The sequence below is a fragment of the Coenobita brevimanus genome, chromosome 60 (genome assembly GCF_032717465.1).
Source record: "Coenobita brevimanus isolate Jiangsu-jjx chromosome 60, ASM3271746v2, whole genome shotgun sequence".
Taxonomy (NCBI): domain Eukaryota; kingdom Metazoa; phylum Arthropoda; class Malacostraca; order Decapoda; family Coenobitidae; genus Coenobita; species Coenobita brevimanus.
The window spans coordinates 390111-412500 of NC_137013.1; the positions used below are offsets into that span (position 1 = coordinate 390111).

The window sequence follows — 22390 nt, forward strand, 5'->3', positions numbered from 1 at the left end:
TCTCACCTAGTTCCTGCGTTGACCTCGTTGCCTGGGACACCGCCGCTCTGACCTCGCCATACTCTTGTAGAAGCTTGCCTTGGATGTGTTCAAGGCTGGACAGCTGTGAGAGAGGAAAGAGAGAAAGTGAGATAATTTGAGAGAGAGAGAGAGAGAGAGAGAGAGAGAGGTGGAGGTAGAGTGTGAGGTACTGGGAGGGAATAATGGTAGAGAGTGTGGCAAGGGCTGGAAAGGAGAGAGAGAGAGAGAGAGAGTGTTGAAGGTGTTTGTAGGAGAGGATGGAGCGTATAGGTACGAGAGAGAGAGAGAGAGAGAGAGAGAGAGAGAGAGAGAGAGAGAGACCGTATAGGTATGAGAAACATAGAGAGAAAGTGACCAAATTAAAGCGAGACACCTGACTCTGGATCTGAAAATACCTGGAAATAATAATAATAATAATAATAGTAATAATATTAATATCATAATACTAATAATAATACGAAGAAGAAGAAGCAACAGCACTAATAATAATAATAACAGTATCTAATTAAATGTAAAGCAAAGTAGAGATAGGACATTAAAGACAATTTTTTAAAGAAAGTGAGCAAATTTAAAGAAAGTCAGCAAATTAAAGTCTATCTATCTATAGCCCGACGCCCTAATCCCGCAAAGGGTGGCCGCAGACAAAACGCCTCCAAGTCACTCTGTCACCCACCATTTGACTCCCCTCCCCCCAACTCACCCCCCCTCCCTCATATACCTCTCAACTCTATCCCTTCACCTCATCCTCGGTCCACCCCTCCCTCTCCCTCCACCTCACCTACATACACCCTCTTGCAAATTAAAGACTTAGCAAATTTAAAGAAAGTGAGCAAATTAAAGAAAGTGAGCAAATTAAAGAAAGTGAGCAAATTTAAAGAAAGTCAGCAAATTTAAAGAAAGTGAGCAAATTAAAGAAAGTCAGCAAATTTAAAGAAAGTCAGCAAATTTAAAGAAAGTCAGAAAATTAAAGAAAGTCAGCAAATTTAAAGAAAGTCAGCAAGTTTAAAGAAAGTCAGAAAATTAAAGAAAGTTAGCAAATTTAAAGAAAGTGAGCAAATTTAAAGAAAGTGAGCAAATTTAAAGAAAGCAAATTTAAAGAAAGTTAGCAAATTAAAGAAAGTTAGCAAATTTAAAGAAAGTCAGCAAATTAAAGAAAGTTAGCAAATTAAAGAAAGTGAGCAAATTAAAGAAAGTTAGCAAATTAAAGAAAGTCAGCAAATTTAAAGAAAGTCAGCAAGTTTAAAGAAAGTCAGCAAGTTTAAAGAAAGTCAGAAAATTAAAGAAAGTTAGCAAATTTAAAGAAAGTGAGCAAATTTAAAGAAAGTGAGCAAATTTAAAGAAAGCAAATTTAAAGAAAGTTAGCAAATTAAAGAAAGTTAGCAAATTTAAAGAAAGTCAGCAAATTAAAGAAAGTTAGCAAATTAAAGAAAGTGAGCAAATTAAAGAAAGTTAGCAAATTAAAGAAAGTCAGCAAATTAAAGAAAGTCAGCAAATTTAAAGAAAGTCAGCAAATTAAAGAAAGTCAGCAAATTAAAGAAAGTCAGCAAATTAAAGAAAGTGAGCAAATTTAAAGAAAGTGAGCAAATTTAAAGAAAGTCAGCAAATTTAAAGAAAGTGAGCAAATTTAAAGAAAGTCAGCAAATTAAAGAAAGTCAGCAAATTTAAAGAAAGTGAGCAAATTTAAAGAAAGTGAGCAAATTTAAAGAAAGTCAGCAAATTAAAGAAAGTCAGCAAATTAAAGAAAGTGAACAAATTTAAAGAAAGTCAGCAAATTAAAGAAAGTCAGCAAATTAAAGAAAGTCAGCAAATTAAAGAAAGTCAGCAAATTAAAGAAAGTGAGCAAATTAAAGAAAGTGAACAAAACAACAAATTAAAGAAAGTGAGCAAATTTAAAGAAAGTCAACAAATTAAAGAAAGTGAGCAAATTAAAGAAAGTCAGCAAATTAAAGAAAGTGAGCAAATTAAAGAAAGTCAGCAAATTAAAGAAAGTGAACAAAACAACAAATTAAAGAAAGTGAGCAAATTTAAAGAAAGTCAACAAATTAAAGAAAGTGAGCAAATTTAAAGAAAGTCAACAAATTAAAGAAAGTGAGCAAATTTAAAGAAAGTCAACAAATTGAAGAAAGTGAGCAAATTTAAAGAAAGTCAACAAATTAAAGAAAGTGAGCAAATTTAAAGAAAGTCAACAAATTGAAGAAAGTGAGCAAATTTAAAGAAAGTGAGCAAATTAAAGAAAGTGAGCAAATTTAAGAAAGTCAGCAAATTTAAAGAAAGCAAATTTAAAGAAAGTGAGCAAATTTAAGAAAGTCAGCAAATTAAAGAAAGTGAGCAAATTTAAAGAAAGTCAGCAAATTAAAGAAAGTCAACAAATTAAAGAAAGGCAGCAAATTTAAAGAAAGTCAGCAAATTAAAGAAAGTGAACAAATTAAAGAAAGGCAGCAATTTAAAGAAAGTCAGCAAATTAAAGAAAGTCAGCAAATTAAAGAAAGTGAGCAAATTAAAAGAAAGGCAGCAAATTTAAAGAAAGTCAACAAATTAAAGAAAGTCAACAAATTAAAGAAAGTCAACAAATTAAAGAAAGGCAGCAAATTAAAGAAAGTCAGCAAATTAAAGAAAGTGAACAAATTAAAGAAAGTGAACAAATTAAAGAAAGTGAACAAATTAAAGAAAGGCAGCAAATTAAAGAAAGGCAGCAAATTAAAGAAAGGCAGCAAATTAAAGAAAGTGAGCAAATTAAAGAAAGTGAACAAATTAAAGAAAGGCAGCAAATTAAAGAAAGGCAGCAAATTTAAAGAAAGTGAACAAATTAAAGAAAGGCAGCAAATTAAAGAAAGTGAACAAATTAAAGAAAGGCAGCAAATTAAAGAAAGTGAGCAAATTAAAGAAAGGCAGCAAATTTAAAGAAAGGCAGCAAATTTAAAGAAAGTGAGCAAATTAAAGAAAGTGAGCAAATTAAAGAAAGTGAGCAAATTAAAGAAAGTGAGCAAATTAAAGAAAGTGAGCAAATTTAAAGAAAGTGAGCAAATTAAAGAAAGTGAGCAAATTAAAGCAAGACTCGCTCCCTTGAGATAATGAAGAAATAAAACACGGGTGATTAAAGATAGTGAGCCAGTCATACACACCAAATTAAAGAGAGTGAGCAAGAAGGATTAAAGACAGAGCAAGAAGGATTAAAGATAGTGAGCAAGAAGGATTAATGATAGTGAGCAAGAAGGATTAAAGATAGCGAGAGGAGAAACACAACTACCAGTGATTAAAGATAGTGAGCAAGAAGGATTAAAGATAGTGAGCAAGAAGGATTAAAGATAGTGAGCAAGAAGGATTAAAGATAGTGAGCAAGAAGGATTAAAGATAGTGAGCAAGAAGGATTAAAGATAGTGAGCAAGAAGGATTAAAGATAGTGAGCAAGAAGGATTAAAGATAGTGAGCAAATTTTAGAGAAAGTGAGCAAATTTTAGAGAGCAGATTTTAGAGAAAGTGAGCAGATTTTAGAGAGCAGATTTTAGAGAAAGTGAGCAAATTTTAGAGAAAGTGAGCAAATTTTAGAGAAAGTGAGCAAATTTTAGAGAAAGTGAGCAAATTTTAGAGAAAGTGAGCAAATTTTAGAGAAAGTGAGCAAATTTTAGAGACTGATTAAATTTTAGAGAAAGTGAGCAAGTTTTAGAGGAAGTGAGCAAATTTTAGAGAGAGAAGATTTTAGAGAAAGTGATAAAATTTTAGAGAAAGTGATAAAATTTTAGAGAAAGTGATAAAATTTTAGAGAAAGTGATAAAATTTTAGAGAAAGTGATAAAATTTTAGAGAAAGTGATAAAATTTTAGAGAAAGTGATAAAATTTTAGAGAAAGTGAGCAAATGTTAGAGTGAGCCGATTTTAGAGAAAGTGAGCAAATTTTGGAGAGAGCAGATTTTAGAGTGAGGATATTTTTGAGAAAGTGAGCGAGCAAATTTTAGAGAAAGTGAGCCAATTAGAGCCAGTCTCACCTGCCTATGGACTTCCTGCGTGAAGGTGTCCAGTCGCACCAGGGAGAGGGCGGTGTGCAGCGGCCGTAGACTCTCTTCAACTACCTCTCTCACCACGTCACGCATCTCACGCAGCCTTCGTTGCCTGTTGCCGCCTCCTGTGAGTGGCAGAGAGGGAGGGAGAGTTAGAGAGAGGGAGGAGGATGGTTAGAGAGAGTTGGAGAGAGAGGGAGGGAGGCTAGAGGGAGTTTGAGGGGACTAGGGAGAAGGGATGGATGTAAGGTTGAGAGAGAGAGAGTCATCTGAAGAAGGTCCAGGTCTGGCCTTAGAGTTTGCGACTGATAATAATAATAATAATAATAATAATAATAATAGCAGTAGTAGTAGTAGTAGCAGAAAAAAAAGCCAGAGAAATAATATTAATAATAATAAAAATAATAATAATGATAATAATAATGATAATAATAATAAAAATAATAATAATGATAATAAAAGTAATAATAATAATATGTAATCATCATCATAATCATCACCACCACCATCATAATAGCTACCACACCACCAGCACCACCACCACCACCACAACTACCACAATTGCCACAGTTCCCAGGCCGTAAGCACTAGATGTATAAACTTTCATTGAAAAAAACATTAATGGCCTGAATAATGAAATATGCAAATGAGACAGTGCTAACCTACCAACATTGTAACTACCAACATTGTAACTACCAACATTCCACCTACCAACATTCTATCTACCAACATTGTAACTGCCACCATTTTATCTACCAACATTGTAATTACCAACATTCCAACTACCAACATTCTATCTACCAACATTCCATCTACCAACATTGTAACTACCACCATTTTATCTACCAACATTCTATCTACCAACATTGTAATTACCAACATTACAACTACCAACATTCTATCTACCAACATTCCATCCACCAACATTATCTACCAACATTCTATCTACCAACATTAACTACCAACATTCTATCTACCAACATTCTATTTACCAACATTGCATCTACCAACATTCTATCTACCAACATTCTGTCTACCAACATTGTAACTACCACCATTCTATCTACCAACATTGTAACTACAAACATTCCATCTACCAACATTCTGTCTACCAACATTCTATCTACCAACATGCTATCTACCAACATTCTATCTACCAACATTGTAACTACCAACATTCTGTCTACCAACATTCCATCTACCAACATTCTATCTACCAACATTCCATCTACCAACATTCTATCTACCAACATTATGAGCTACTAACATATCAGTCTGTTTGTCTGTCTGTCCATCTATCTATCTGTCTATCTGTCTATCTATGTCTGTCTGTCCACTTGCCTTCCTAGTTACCTCTCTCTCTCTCTCTCTCTCTCTAGTGATCTTTTTATATCAGTCTCTGTCTGTTTGTCTGTCTACCTACCTACCTACCTACCTACCTACATACTTACCTACCTACCTACCTACCATCCTTCCATACTTACTTACCCTACATCCTTCCTACCTACCTCCCTACATACCTACCATCCTACCTACGTACCTACCTACCTACTTACTTACCTACCTACCTACCTACCTACCTACCTGATCGAGAGAGAAAAGTTAGATTGCTTCACTACAAAACCACCACAACTACCACCACCACCACCACAACTACCACCACCACCACCACCACAACTATCACCACCACCACTACAACTACCACCACTACAACTACCACCACAACCACAACTATTACCATCACTCCTACCACCATCCACATAACTGCCAGTATTCACCTACCAACATCGCTACCACAATTGCAACTACCACTATCGCATTTACACATCCATATACGTGAGTTAGTTGTGCGTGTGTGTGTGTGTGTGTGTGTGTGTGTCCTAATACATATAATAAGCTGATCTACTGTAAACTGTATTTAATCACACACACACACACACACACACACACACACACACACACACACACACACACACACACACACACACACACACACATTCTATTTGTCCTATGATATTTCCATCAGGACTGTCATCTCTCTCTCTCTCTCTCTCTCTCTCTCTCTCTCTCTCTCTCGTCAAACTTTCTCGCCCACTTCGTCTTTCTCACACTTCACAGCTCACTCGATCACATTTCATCTCTCTCTCTCTCTCTCTCTCTCTCTCTCTCTCTCTCTCTCTCTCACACACACACACACACACACACACACACACACACACACACACACACACACCGTCAGTGCTGTAATATGTTAGGGATACAGGATTCAGGACAGGCGAGAGAGAGAGAGAGAGAGAGAGAGAGAGAGAGAGAGAGAGAGAGAGAGAAAATGACAGACGAACAGACAGGTGGGGGGGATGCACAGAAAGAGGAGAGAGAGAGAGAGAGAGTGTGTGTGTGTGTGTGTGTGTGTACGTACTATGACCACCACTAACTCCACAACTACCAACATTATCACTACCACAACTACCACACCACTACCACAACTACCACCATCGCATCTACCACAACTACGTGACCTTTAAATGGCAAATACGAGACCATCAGATAAGAGTAGTCATGTTTCGTCATTATATTATTATTATTATTATTATTATTATTATTATTATTATAGTACAGTGTTATTGTTTTTCTTCTTCGTCTTCTTCATATTATTATTATTTTTATTAATATTATTATTATTATTATTATTATCGTCACCATCATTATTATTATTACTATTGTTATTACTACTATTATTATTATTATTATTATTATTATTATTATTATTATTATTATTATTGTTATTATTATTATTATTATTATTATTATTATTATTATTATTATTATTATCACACTCCCGCTCTCCACTAATGTTGATAGAATCCAATATAACTTTTCCGTAATTATTGCGTTAATTTAAAGTAATTTGTTCAGGTCAGTTAATTGATGAGAGAGAGAGAGAGAGAGAGAATCATTGTCATAAATCTCTCTCCCCACCTCATCAATCTTCTCTTATTTCTCCTCCGCAAATCATCACAATTTTCCTCCTCCTCCTGGCGGGTTTGGTGGTGGGGGAAGCCTTCTTGCTTTACTATCCTTATCCTTCAGCATGTAGAGTTAGATCTTGTAGTCATAGTCTTGCTTTACTATCCTTATCCTTCAGCATGTAGAGTTAGATCTTGTAGTCATAGTCTTGCTTTACTATCCTTATCCTTCAGCATGTAGAGTTAGATCTTGTAGTCATAGTCTTGCTTTACTATCCTTATCCTTCAGCATGTAGAGTTAGATCTTGTAGTCATAGTCTTGCTTTACTATCCTTATCCTTCAGCATGTAGAGTTAGATCTTGTAGTCATAGTCTTGCTGTACTATCCTTATCCTTCAACATGTAGAGTTAGATCTTGTAGTCATAGTCTTGCTGTACTATCCTTATCCTTCAGCATGTAGAGTTAGATCTTGTAGTCATAGTCTTGCTGTACTATCCTTATCCTTCAGCATGTAGAGTTAGATCTTGTAGTCATAGTCTTGCTTTACTATCCTTATCCTTCAGCATGTAGAGTTAGATCTTGTAGTCATAGTCTTGCTTTACTATCCTTATCCTTCAGCATGTAGAGTTAGATCATGTAGTCATAGTCTTGCTTTACTATCCTTATCCTTCAGCATGTAGAGTTAGATCTTGTAGTCATAGTCTTGCAGTACTATCCTTATCCTTCAGCATTTAGAGTTAGATCTTGTAGTCATAGTCTTGCTTTACTATCCTTATCCTTCAGCATGTAGAGTTAGATCTTGTAGTCATAGTCTTGCTTTACTATCCTTATCCTTCAGCATGTAGAGTTAGATCTTGTAGTCATAGTCTTGCTGTACTATCCATATCCTTCAGCATGTAGAGTTAGATCTTGTAGTCATAGTCTTGCTTTACTATCCTTATCCTTCAGCATGTAGAGTTAGATCTTGTAGCGATAGTCTTGCTTTACTATCCTTATCCTTCAGCATGTAGAGTTAGATCTTGTAGTCATAGTCTTGCTTTACTATCCTTATCCTTCAGCATGTAGAGTTAGATCTTGTAGTCATAGTCATGCTGTACTATCCTTATCCTTCAGCATGTAGAGTTAGATCTTGTAGTCATAGTCTTGCTTTACTATCCTTATCCTTCAGCATGTAGAGTTAGATCTTGTCGTCATAGTCTTGCTGTACTATCCTTATCCTTCAGCATGTAGAGTTAGATCTTGTAGTGATAGTCTTGCTTTACTATCCTTATCCTTCAGCATGTAGAGTTAGATCTTGTAGTCATAGTCTTGCTTTACTATCCTTATCCTTCAGCATGTAGAGTTAGATCTTGTAGTGATAGTCTTGCTGTACTATCCTTATCCTTCAGCATGTAGAGTTAGATCTTGTAGTCATAGTCTTGCTGTACTATCCTTATCCTTCAGCATGTAGAGTTAGATCTTGTAGTCATAGTTTTCTCTGTAACAAGCAGCCTCGAAAGGATCATAAGGTCTGTTGCTGTTTGCTTTCCTATGTAATCCTCCTCCTCCTCCCATTCTCTCTCTCTCTCTCTCTCTCTCTCTCTCATCCATCACGTCCTCCCCCTCTCCCTTTCCAAACTTCACCACATTTTTCTCTAAAGAGTCGAGGGTGAGAGAGAGAGAGAGAGAGAGAGAGAGAGAATATAGACAGGACATGGGATCCGTAAAATGTGTGTGTGTGTGTGTGTGTGTGTGTGTGTGTGTGTGTGTGTGTGGAGAGAGAGAGAGAGAGAGATGAGACAAATATAAAAGCGAGGATATGCAATACTAACGAGAGAGAGAAAGAGAGAGAGAGGACAAAGAAAGATAAGAGCACGGATATGCAATTCTAACAAGAGAGAGAGAGAGGTATTGAGTGGTCTCCTTTAAGCCCTGTAGGGGGTGAGTGGGAGGGAGAGAGAGAATCCCTTTACTAGAACTATCTCCATCTCTATCTCTAATCTCTACCTCTATCTCTAATCTCTCTCTCTCTCTGTCTAATCTCTATCTCTGTCTTTAATCTCTACCTCTAATCTCTAAAATCTATCTCTAATCTCTATCTCTAATCTCTATCTCTAATCTCTACCTCTAATCTCTCTCTAATCTCTATCTCTAATCTCTACTTCTATCTTTAATCTCTACCTCTAATCTCTAATATCTATCTCTAATCTCCAATCTCTATCTCTAATCTCTAAAATCTATCTCTATCTCTAATCTCTACCTCTAATCTCTATCTCTAATCTCTACCTCTAATCTCTGTCTTTAATCTCTAAAATCTACCTCTAATCTCTATCTCTAATCTCTAATCTTTATCTCATTCATCCCTCTGTCAGTCCATCTAATTCTTCTTTTATTGGCTATTATCTTTAATTCTCTCTCTCTCTCTCTCTCTCTCTCTCTCTCTCTCTCTCTCTCTCTCTCTCTCTCTCTCATCCATCACTTCATCCTCAGCTTGCAGTCTACTGGGTTCACGTTCAGATGAGCCTAGGATCGCTGCTACTACTACTACTACTATTATTACTACTACTACTACTACTATTATTACTACTACTACTACTACTACTACTATTAATACTACTACTGCTACCACTACTACTACTACTACTGTTACTACTACTACTACTGTTACTACTACTACTATTATTACTACTACTACTACGGTACTACTACTACTACTATTATTACTACTACTACTACTACTACTACTATTAATACTACTACTGCTACCACTACTACTACTACTACTGTTACTACTACTACTACTACTACTACTGTTAATACTACTACTGCTACCACTACTACTACTACTACTGTTAATACTACTACTACTATTATTACTACTACTACTACGGTACTACTACTACTACTATTACTACTACTACTACTACTACTACTATTAATACTACTACTGCTACCACTACTACTACTACTACTTCTACTTCCACCACCACCACCACCACTACTACTACCACTACTACTACTACTACTACTGCTACTACTAACCCCTTCACTACGAGAATCTCCTGAGCTAAATAAAATCGCAGTGCTCCAGAGGGTTAAGTTGTGTGTATTTTTTTTTTTTTTGTGTCCGACTCATGGCATACGCTACACAGCCTGCTATCAAGGCCCAGTAGTCCTCCTACATACCATACACCTCTACATGTCACCACTTCGGCGCTAACACCCACCGTCCATATTGAATACATGTTAGGGCTGTCTCATACAGGACTGGTGTATTGGTATTAGCGGGGGTATTTTTATGGCACTAACACCCACCGTCCATACTGAATACATGCTAGGGCTGTCTCATACAGGACTGGTGTATTGGTATTAGCGGGGGTATTTTTATGGCACTAACACCCACCGTCCATACTGAATACATGCTAGGGCTGTCTCATACAGGACTGGTGTATTGGTATTAGCGGGGGTATTTTTACAACATGTCGGCGGGTCATCTGGTACATCAGGAAAGTCTGATTTAATGAAATTCAAATCCTTAAACTGTTCCCTGCCCCAGCGGGATTTGGACCCAGGTGTGTGTGTGTGTGTGTGTGTGTGTGTGAGAGAGAGAGAGAGAGAGAGAGAGAGAGAGAGAGAGAGAGAGAGAGGCTAGCTTTAATTGAGCAAGAGAGAAGAGGGACAAACGCAGAGATAAAAGGGAGGGAGAGAAAGGAATGTGAGAGAGAGTGGAAGGAGACAGGACTCTCTCTCTCTCTCTCTCTTTAATTCTGTATCATATTGTGTAATTTTCTGTACTTCTCGCTATTAAAATTTATCTATCTGTCTGTCCGTATATATCTATCTATCGATCTATCTATCTGTCTATCCATCAATCAATCTATCTACTCAGGAAACTATCTGCGTAACTCCTCTCTCTCTCTCTCTCTCTCTCTCTCTCACTTTGGTTACATTAGCATCACTACCCACTCTACCTCGCTCACATCCTCTCTCTCACTTTCTTTAATTCTGTATACTCTCTCTCTCTCTCTCTCTCTCTCTCTCTCTCTCTCTCTCTCTCTCTCTCTCTCTCTCTCTCTCTCTCTCTCTCTAACTTTGATTACATTAGCATCACTACCCACTCTACCTCGCTCACATCCTCTCTCTCACTTTCTTTAATTCTGTACTCTCTCTCTCTCTCTCTCTCTCTCTCTCTCTCAGTAAAATAAAGATTGCCGGTAACAATGGTAGTGAGAGTGGAAATTACTAGGCATGTTTTTCCCAGAGAGAGAGAGAGAGAGAGATGGAACGAATGAATGAATAAATGAGAGAGAGAGGATGATCGAGTGAGTGAGTGAATGAATGAGAGAGTGAGTGCGTGAGTCCTTGGCACGGTTAGGGGCAGACATTAGATTCCGTGGCGATGTAAGTAAAAAAATAAATATAATAAAACCATCAATGGAGGTCTAAAGCCAGTAAAGAAAGAGAGAGAGAGAAAGAGAGAGAGAGAGAGAGAAAGAGAGAGAGAGAGAGAATTTGCTTTATGGAAGCAGAGAAAGAGGAACGTAATTATTTTGAGTGCTGAGGCTGGGTCTCTCTCTCTCTCTCTCACACTCACACACACACACACACACACACACACACATCTGGACTGAATTAGAATTGCACCTCATTCTCTCAGATTGTTGAATTTTTCGCACTCAGGTACACCTCTCTCACTTCCACACACACACACACACACACACACACACACACACACACACACACACACACACACACACACACACACACACACACACACAGCCTGGCAATGTGTCACTTATTTTCACACACACACACACACACACACACACACACACACACACACACACGCTCAAACAGCCTGGCAATGTGTCACTCATTTTCACACACACACACACACACACACACACACACACACACACACACACACACACACACGCTCAAACAGCCTGGCAATGTGTCACTCATTTTCACACACACACACACACACACACACACACACACACACACACACATACCAGTGTTGTAAAAGATGCTACGCGTAAATTCGAATCCCAAACAGGCTTAGTATTTTTTTTTACCCCCAAACTTAGAGGGGGGAGGGGTTAAGTATTCACATATGTTTGTGTGTTTGTTTGTTCCCAGAATATCTCAAAAAGTTCTTAATGAATATCAATGAATTTTTGTGAACAGGTGGGTCATGAGCCAGGAAAGAAATGATTAAAATTTGACGCGGATCCGGAGCCTATGTATGCCGCAAAATATCTCCAAAATTTATGTGTAAGTTTCAGTAAAGTTTTGTGGATGAATGGGCCATGGGACAAGGGACAGTTGATTAATTTGACGGGCCTATGCGGGTCCTATATTTTCCACTCACTATCTATACTGATCCGGACGCGATATTCTGTAAAGGCAATGGCATTTTGGGAGGTATGCGCGCTCTGATTGCATTCTAGTTTTTGTTTATGTAATTCCCCTGCTCTCAAACCCGCCCAAACCCTCCCATACCCGCCCAGACCCTCCCAAACCCACCCAAACCCGCCCAGACCCACCCAAACCCTCCCAAACCCAACCAAACCCTCCCAAACCCACCCAACCCCGCCCAAACCCACCCAACCCCGCCCAAACCCACCCAAACCATCCCAAACCCGTCCAAATCCACCCAAACCACACCCCAAAATCGCCGGCTGCGGGAGTGTTAATTCGGCCAGGCACGTGTTTAACAGCGCCGTAATGAGGGCAGTGGCGGTGGGCGGAAGAAGTAACAGAGAGCGCTGGGGTGTGGGCGAGAGAGAGAGAGAGAGAGAGAGAGAGAGGAAGCAGTTTAATATATACATAGGCACTAAAATATCAAACTCATCATACGCTTGGCACATATAATATAATCGTACTGATCTTTACTGTCTCGAACACTTTCATGGATTGACATCTTGGGAGAGGAAGACGCTATTAAACGAAAGCGCTCGCCAAGTTTTCGTCTTCTCTCCTTGTCGATATCAGCATAAAATATATATATATATATATGTATGTATCTATATAATCTCAGAAATATATATATATATATATGTATGTATCTATATAATCTCAGAAATAGATATATATATATATGTACTTATGTATACAGTATATATAAACTCATACATACATACATACATACCATCCATCTCCATCTATCTATAGCCAGACGCCTGCATTTCATAAGGGGTGGCTACAGACAAATCGCCTCCACGTCGCCTTGTCCTCTGTCATTAGCCTGCACTTCCACCAGCTCACCCCCCCCACTCTCTCATTTACAGGTCTCTCTCCACTCCACTCCATCTCTCCATCTCATTCTTGGTCTTCCCCTCCTCCTCTCCCCCTCCTCACTCGCATACACTCTTCTAGTCAGTTTCTTGTTCTGCATCTCCTCATCATGGCCTGACATACGAGAGAGAGAGAGAGAGAGAGAGAGAGAGAGAGAGAGCAGTGTGCTAATACAAATGTAAAGGCATATTTTATAGTGTTCCGTCTCTCTCTCTCTCTCTCTCTCACACACACACACACACACACACACACACACACACACACACACACACACACACACAAAGCAAGAATATACATAACATTTGCATGTAATTAAATTTTCAATATTTTTTTCCGAGAACTTTCTCTTCACTTTATTAGGGAGGGAGGGAGGGAGGAAGGGAGGGGAGGGAAAAGGAAGAGAGGGGAGGGAGGGAGGGGAGGGAAAAGGAAGAGAGGGGAGGGAGGGAGGGGAGGGAAAAGGAAGAGAGGGGAGGGAGGGAAAGGAAGAGAGGGGAGGGGGTGAAAAGGAAGAGGTATATAATTATTCATATACAGTATATTACACTTCATTATTTAATATCTAGTTATCAGTAATAGGCTGGAGTCAAAGGCTTTTCGTCTCATTAACTCTCCTCCTCTTACTGGCTCCCTTCAACCTCTGTCTCTTCGCCGCACTGTTGTCTCTTTCTCTCTTTTCTATCGCTACTTCAATGGTCACTGCTCCTCTTACTGGCTCCCTTCAACCTCTGTCTCTTCGCCCCACTGTTGCATCTTTATCTCTTTTCTATCGCTACTTCAATGGTCACTGCTCCTCTTACTGGCTCCCTTCAACCTCTGTCTCTTCGCCCCACTGTTGCATCTTTATCTCTTTTCTATCGCTACTTCAATGGTCACTGCTCCTCTTACTGACTCCCTTCAACCTCTGTCTCTTCGCCGCACTGTTGCATCTTTATCTCTTTTCTGTCGCTACTTCAGTGGTCACTGCTCCTCTTACTGGCTCCCTTCAACCTCTGTCTCTTCGCCGCACTGTTGCATCTTTATCTCTTTTCTATCGCTACTTCAATGGTCACTGCTCCTCTGAACTGTCTGCTTGCATTCCTCCACCTCTACGACGGGCGCGTAGCACCCGTCTAGCAACAAACTCTCATCCCTTTACTGTCCAACTCTCTAATGCAAGAGTTAACCGTTACTCCCAGTCCTTCATTTATGCAACAGGTCAACTCTGGAACTGTCTCCCTCTGTCTGCATTTCCTGCTTCCTATGACCTCCAGTCTTTCAAACGCAGTGTGTCCAGGCATCTCGAAATGAACACATCTTGAATTTGGCTCTCGTTTGCATTGTTTTTGTTTTGTTCATGGAAGGAACGGTTTGCGTGCTCAGCCTTTGGTTCCTTCTTCCTCGCATAAAAAAAAAAAAATAGAGGATGAGGCAGGATATTTACGGTAGTAGTAGTGATAGTAGTAGTGGTGGTGGTGGTAGTAGTAGTGGTGGTGGTGGTGGTGGTAGTTGTGGCAGTAGTAGTAGTAGTAGTTGGTGTTGTTGTTATTGTACTAGATGTAATAATAGTAGTAGCAGTTGTAACAGTAGTAGTATTACTAGCAAGTAGTTGTTGTTATTGTAATAGTAATAGTAGTAGTAGAACTAGTATGAGAGGGAGTGTAAGAGAGAGTATGAGAGGGAGTGGGAGTATGAAAGGGAGTGTGTGAGGGAGAGGGAGTGCGAGTATGAGAGGGAGTGGGAGTATGAAAGGGAGTGTGCGAGTATGAGAGGGAGTGCGAGTATGAGAGGGAGTGCGAGTATGAGAGGGAGTGGGAGTATGAGAGGGAGTGGGAGTGTGAGAGGGAGTATGAGAGGGAGTGTGAGAGGGAGTGTGAGAGGGAGTGGGAGTATGAGAGGGAGTGTGAGTATGAGAGGGAGTGGGAGTATGAGAGGGAGTGGGAGTATGAGAGGGAGTGGGAGTGTGAGAGGGAGTGGGAGTGTGAGAGGGAGTATGAGAGGGAGTGGGAGTGTGAGAGGGAGTGGAGATGGGAGAGGGAGTGGGAGTATGAGAGGGAGTGTGAGAGAGAGAATGAGAGGGAGTGGGAGTGTGAGAGGGAGTGGAGATGGGAGAGGGAGTGGGAGTATGAGAGGGAGTGGGAGTGTGAGAGGGAGTGGAGATGGGAGAGGGAGTGCGAGTATGAGAGGGAGAGGGAGTGTTTGTGTGAGAGGGAGTGGGAGTATGAGAGGGAGTGTGTGTGTGAGAGGGAGTGTGTGTGTGAGAGGAAGTGTGTGTGTGAGAGGGAGTGGGAGTATGAGAGGGAGTGTGTGTGTGAGAGGGAGTGTGTGTGTGAGAGGGAGTGTGTGTGTGAGAGGGAGTGGGAGTATGAGAGGGAGTGTGTGTGTGAGAGGGAGTGTGTGTGTGTGAGAGGGAGTGTGTGTGTGAGAGGGAGTGTGTGTGGGAGAGGGAGTGGGAGTATGAGAGGGAGTGTGTGTGTGAGAGGGAGTGTGTGTGTGTGTGAGAGGGAGTGTGTGTGTGTGTGTGTGAGAGGGAGTGTGTGTGTGTGTGTGAGAGGGAGTGTGTGTGTGAGAGGGAGTGTGTGTGTGAGAGGGAGTGGGAGTGTAAGAGGTAGTGTGTGTGTGAGAGGGAGTGTGTGTGGGAGAGGGAGTGTGTGTGAGAGGAAGTGTGTGTGTGAGAGGGAGTGTGTGTGTGAGAGGGAGTGTGTGTGAGAGGGAGTGGGAGTATGAGAGGGAGTGTGTGTATGTGAGAGGGAGTGTGTGTGTGAGAGGGAGTGTGTGTGTGAGAGGAAGTGTGTGTGTGAGAGGGAGTGTGTGTGTGAGAGGGAGTGTGTGTGAGAGGGAGTGTGTGTGTGAGAGGGAGTGTGTGTGTGAGAGGGAGTGGCAGTATGAGAGGGAGTGTGTGTGTGAGAGGGAGTGTGTGTGGGAGAGGGAGTGTGTGTGTGAGAGGGAGTGTGTGTGTGTGAGAGGGAGTGTGTGTGTGTGTGAGAGGGAGTGTGTGTGTGTGTGAGAGGGAGTGTGTGTGTGTGAGAGGGAGTGTGTGTGTGTGTGAGAGGGAGTGTGTGTGTGAGAGGGAGTGTGTGTGTGTGTGAGAGGGAGTGTGTGTGTGTGTGAGAGGGAGTGTGTGTGTGAGAGGGAGTGTGTGTGTGAGAGGGAGTGTGTGTGGGAGAGGGAGTGGGAGTATGAGAGGGAGTGTGTGTGTGAGAGGGAGTGTGTGTGTGTGTGAGAGGGAGTGTGTGTGTGTGTGAGAGGGAGTGTGTGTGTGAGAGGGATTGTGTGTGGGAGAGGGAGTATGAGAGGGAGTGTGTGTGTGAGAGGGAGTGTGTGGGAGAGGGAGTGTGTGTGTGAGAGGGATTGTGTGTGGGAGAGGGAGTATGAGAGGGAGTGTGTGTGTGAGAGGGAGTGGGAGTATGAGAGGGAGTGTGTGTGTGAGAGGGAGTGGGAGTATGAGAGGGAGTGTGTGTGTGAGAGGGAGTGTGTGTGTGAGAGGGAGTGTGAGTGTGAGAGGGAGTGGGAGTGTGAGAGGGAGTGTGTGTGTGAGAGGGAGTGGGAGTGTGAGAGGGAGTGTGTGTGTGAGAGGGAGTGTGTGTGTGAGAGGGATTGTGTGTGGGAGAGGGAGTGTGTGTGTGAGAGGGAGTGTGTGTGTGAGAGGGAGTGTGTGTGTGAGAGGGAGTGTGTGTGTGAGAGGGAGTGTGTGGGAGAGGGAGTGTGTGTGTGAGAGGGATTGTGTGTGGGAGAGGGAGTGTGAGAGGGATTGTGTGTGGGAGAGGGAGTGTGTGTGAGAGGGAGTGTGTGTGTGTGAGAGGGAGTGTGTGTGTGAGAGGGAGTGTGTGTGTGAGAGGGAGTGTGTGGGAGAGGGAGTGTGTGTGTGAGAGCGATTGTGTGTGGGAGAGGGAGTATGAGAGGGAGTGTGTGGGAGAGGGAGTGGGAGTATGAGAGGGAGTGCGTTAAGTGCGTTGAGTCTCTCATTCGTAATTAATTGGGTTCTGGGACTGAAGGAAACGAGAGAGAGAGAAGGGGGGTAGGGTGGGTGTATGTAGGTTCGTAAGTATGTATGCAAGTGTGTGTGTATGTGCGTGTAGGAGTAGGTATGTACGTATGTGCATGACTGTTTAGGTGGTGTGTGTGTATGTATTTGTGTATGTATGTATGTTTTGATTATATATATTGTGTATGTACTGTATATATGTATGTATTACGTACATATATATCCCAGCAACACACACACACACACACACACACACACACACACACACACACACACACAGCCATTAACTAAGAGTGGAGTCCTTAACAGAATTAACACACCTGCCCAGTTTGCCCCTCTCTCTCTCTCTCTCTCTCTCTCTCTCTCTCTCTCTCAGCAGTAGTGGTAGTAGTGGTGGTGGTGGTAGTAGTAGTGTAGTATTAGTGGTGGTAGTAGTAGTAGTAGTAGTAGTAGTAGTAATATCTTTCTATCTATCTATCTATTGCCAGACGCCTTAATCCCGTAAGGGGTGCCCAGAAACAAATCGCCTCTATATCGCCCTGTCCCCTGCCATTTCATTGCCCTGCTCCCAGCTCACACACCCCTCTTTCATATACCTCTCCACTCCATCCCTCCATCTCATCCTCGGCCTCCCCCTCCCTCTCCCCCCCCTCCACCTCACTCACATACACTCCTCGTGAGTAGTGGTAGTACGATAGTAGTAGTAGTAGTAGTAGTACGATAGTAGTAGTAGTAGTACGATAGTAGTAGTAGTAGTACGATAGTAGTAGTAGTAGTACGATAGTAGTAGTAGTAGTAGTAGTTGCCTGTCTGATCCCTACGTGAACGCAGTGGACTGCAGTCTTACTCTCTTCCACAGTATCTAATCCTCTTGCAAGGGATTTGGACGGGATTAGGGGATTTTTCTATACCAGGGCAGCTCCATCACCCCTTCATATCAGTGCCACCACTTGAAGGCTTCTCTCTAGCGACTCATCCTAGTATATATTAACCGTATTGGAGCGTAGGATTGATTTGGAGTTCAGAGTATGTGTCTGTAGACGTGCTTGTGTGTGTGTGTGTACGTGTGACGGGGGGTTATTTGTGTATGTATCTGTGTGTGTGAGGGAATATTTGTGTATGTATGTATGTGTGTATATATGTATGTATGTGTGTGTATGTCTTCCTAGTTCATTAACCCCTTCAAGACTACAAGTATTCTCTCTCTCTCTCTCTCTCTCTCTCTCTTTTCCGGGGGGGAAAAAAAATAAGGGAAAAATGGGCATGTGTTAAGGGTTGCCTCGGAGCGCTGATATAACGCAGTGTGGTTAATTTTGCCCCCCTCCCCCCTCCCTTTCCCTCTGTTATTTCCCTCCCCCCTCCCCTTCCCTCTGTTATTTCCCTCCCCCTCCCCTTCCCTCTGTTATTTCCCTCCCACTCCCCTTCCCTCTGTTATTTCCCTCCCCCCTCCCCTTCCCTCTGTTATTTCCCTCCCCCCTCCCCTTCCCTCTGTTATTTCCCTCCCCCCTCCCCTTCCCTCTGTTATTTCCCTCCCCCCTCCCCTTCCCTCTGTTATTTCCCTCCCCCTCCCCTTCCCTCTGTTATTTCCCTCCCCCTCCCCTTCCCTCTGTTATTTCCCTCCCCCTCCCCTTCCCTCTGTTATTTCCCTCCCCCCTCCCCTTCCCTCTGTTATTTCCCTCCCCCCTCCCCTTCCCTCTGTCCTTTCCCTCCCACTCCCCTTCCCTCTGTCATTTCCCTCCCATCTCCCTCCCTGTTTTCTCTCTCCTCCTCTCCACTGCCTCCCTCCCTCTCGTTATTCTCCCTTCCTTTGTTCTCTCAAGTTTTTTATCCTCTCACACACCTGCTCCTCGGTACGCTTATATATATATATATATATATATATAATACAAATGCTAGCATAAATATATCGGCCAGTCTTGCCATCTGCTGTATCTGTCCGTCTCTCTGTCTGTGGCCATTTATCTGTCTATCTATCTGTCTACCTTAAGACACAACACAACTGTCTTTGTATACATGTATGTATGTGAGAGAGAGAGAGAGAGAGAGAGAGAGAGAGAGAGAGAGAGAGAGAGAGAGAGAGAGAGAGAGCTGGGGTAGTTTAGGAGGGGGTAAATCGCCCCCATGTTCAGCAGGGTGCAAGAGGTCGAGTTTACCTTTAATAATGAGAGAGGGAGGGGGAGGGGGAGGGGTAAGGGGGGAAGGGGGAGGGGGGTTATATTTAGAGGAAGGGGCAGGGGTGTGGAATATAAGGGTCGGCAGAGAGAGAGAGAGAGAGGTACAAAAATGCTTAATGAGTTACGTGTATGTATGTGTGTGTATGTATGTAGTTTATGTATTGTATGTATGTATGTAGTTTGTATTGTATGTATGTGTGTGTATGTATGTAGTTTATGTATTGTATGTATGTGTGTGTATGTATGTATGTAGTTTGTATTGTATGTGTGTGTATGTATGTATGTAGTTTATGTATTGTATGTGTGTGTGTAGTTTATGTATTGTATGTATGTATGTGTATGTATGTATGTAGTTTATGTATACATGTTTTGTAAACAAGGACATGTAGGTGTATGTATGTCTGTATGCATGTAGGCTGTGCTTTCATGTGCGTAAATAATATGTATATCCCAGAAAACGCACACAACCTAGTCATTACGAATGTATGTATATATGTATGTATGTATGTATTTGTTTGTATGTACTTATGTATGTATGTATGTATTCATGTATGTATGTATTTATGTATAGATGTGTCTATGTATGTACGTTTGTATGTGCGTGTGCTTCATGTGTGTATAAATATGTACACTATAGAAACCAATGTAGGTGTGAGGTGAGGGAGTGTAATAAACAGGAGAGGGGGAAGAGGGAGGAGAGAGAGAGAGAGAGAGAGAGAGAGAGAGAGAGGAGAGTGAGGGGAAGAAGAGGGAGAGAAGAGGAAGGTAGGAGGGAGGGAAATGAGATGGAGGGAAGGTGATGAGAGAGGAAGTAAAGAAGAGAAAATGTGAAGGAAATTGGGAGGAAAATGGTGTGTGTGTGTGTGTGTGTGTGTGTGTGTGTGTGTGTGTGTGTGTGTGTGTGTGTGTGTGTGTGTGTGTGTGTGTGAAAGGAGGGTACATTTCTTCTTCTTCTTCTTCTTCTTCTTCTTCTTCTTATTATTATTATTATTATTATTATTATTATTATTACTACTACTACTACTACTATTATTATTTTTATTATTATTATTATTATTATTATTATTATTATTTTTATTATTATTATTATTATTATTATTATTATTACTACTACTACTACTACTACTACTACTACTATTACTATTATTATTATTATTTTTATTATTATTATTATTATTATTATTATTATTATTACATGTAGACCCCTTGTAGTGTGCCCCGCGTGGGAGAATTTACCTCTGAAATTCCCCCTTCTCTCTCTCTCTCTCTCTCTCTCTCTCTAGCCAGACGCCATAATCCCGTAAGGGGTGGCCGTTTGTCTTTTGAGTTAGGTGATTTACGGGGAGGGGCACTAACCCTCCACCAACCCACTTGTTGACACGTAGGGAGCACGTATGGTTTGGTTATATGGTTACCACCCAGCGTTGTAAATGGTTTCTTGGCTTACAGGAAACCATTTGGCTTGTCACTCAATGTAAAGCCACCTGTAAAGGAAAGAAAAGTAATAAGAAGTGACAGGAAAGATGGGAGAAATAGGAAGAGAGGAGGACAGGCACAGAAAAAGAATGATAAAGGCTAAGGAAGAAGTAGGCAGCACTACATCAAGTGAGTGGATGATGGTGAGAAATAGGAAGAGAGGAGGACAGGCACAGAAAAAGAATGATAAAGGCTAAGGAAGAAGTAGGCAGCACTACATCAAGTGAGTGGATGATGGTGAGAAATAGGAAGAGAGGAGGACAGGCACAGAAAAAGAATGATAAAGGCTATGGAAGAAGTAGGCAGCACTACATCAAGTGAGTGGATGATGGTGAGAAATAGGAAGAGAGGAGGACAGGCACAGAAAAAGAATGATAAAGGCTAAGGAAGAAGTAGGTAGCACTACATCAAGTGAGTGGATGATGGTGAGAAATAAGAAGAGAGGAGGACAGGCACAGAAAAAGAATGATAAAGGCTAAGGAAGAAGTAGGCAGCACTACATCAAGTGAGTGGATGATGGTGAGAAATAGGAAGAGAGGAGGGCAGGCACAGAAAAAGAATGATAAAGGCTAAGGAAGAAGTAGGCAGCACTACATCAAGTGAGTGGATGATGGTGAGAAATAGGAAGAGAGGAGGACAGGCACAGAAAAAGAATGATAAAGGCTAAGGAAGAAGTAGGCAGCACTACATCAAGTGAGTGGATGATGGTGAGAAATAGGAAGAGAGGAGGACAGGCACAGAAAAAGAATGATAAAGGCTAAGGAAGAAGTAGGCAGCACAACATCAAGTGAGTGGATGATGGTGAGAAATAGGAAGAGAGGAGGGCAGGCACAGAAAAAGAATGATAAAGGCTAAGGAAGAAGTAGGCAGCACAACATCAAGTGAGTGGATGATGGTGAGAAATAGGAAGAGAGGAGGGCAGGCACAGAAAAAGAATGATAAAGGCTATGGAAGAAGTAGGCAGCACTACATCAAGTGAGTGGATGATGGTGAGAAATAGGAAGAGAGGAGGACAGGCACAGAAAAAGAATGATAAAGGCTAAGGAAGAAGTAGGTAGCACTACATCAAGTGAGTGGATGATGGTGAGAAATAGGAAGAGAGGAGGGCAGGCACAGAAAAAGAATGATAAAGGCTAAGGAAGAAGTAGGCAGCACTACATCAAGTGAGTGGATGATGGTGAGAAATAGGAAGAGAGGAGGGCAGGCACAGAAAAAGAATGATAAAGGCTAAGGAAGAAGTAGGCAGCACTACATCAAGTGAGTGGATGATGACTGCCACCACTTATCATTTTTGGCGCCAAGATTGTGTAAAGAAACAAAGCTGTGTTTAGCGAAAAAGGACAATAATCTAGCAAAATTAGCTTAAATTTAGCACTGTAGCAAAATTAGCTTAAATTTAGCACTGTAGCAAAAGTAGCGTTAATATAGCGAAGTCAATCTTCTACCTTTTTTTTTTTTTTGCCAGACGCCTCAATCCCGTAAGGGGTGCCCACAAACAAATCGCCTCCTTGTCGC

At 41.4% G+C, this 22390-nt stretch overlaps 1 protein-coding gene across 1 annotated transcript in view; it reads right to left on the reverse strand.

Moving 5' to 3' along the window:
• LOC145403075 (uncharacterized) overlaps positions 1 to 22390 on the reverse strand; it is a 152232-nt gene that overhangs the window by 35008 nt on the left and 94834 nt on the right. The window contains exons 4-6 of the mRNA XM_080274910.1: positions 7004 to 7099; positions 4004 to 4142; positions 7 to 103 (exon numbers count right to left, since the gene is read on the reverse strand). Of these exons, the coding sequence (XP_080131036.1) occupies positions 7 to 103; positions 4004 to 4142; positions 7004 to 7099 (332 nt within the window). The remainder of the gene's footprint in view (positions 1 to 6; positions 104 to 4003; positions 4143 to 7003; positions 7100 to 22390) is intronic.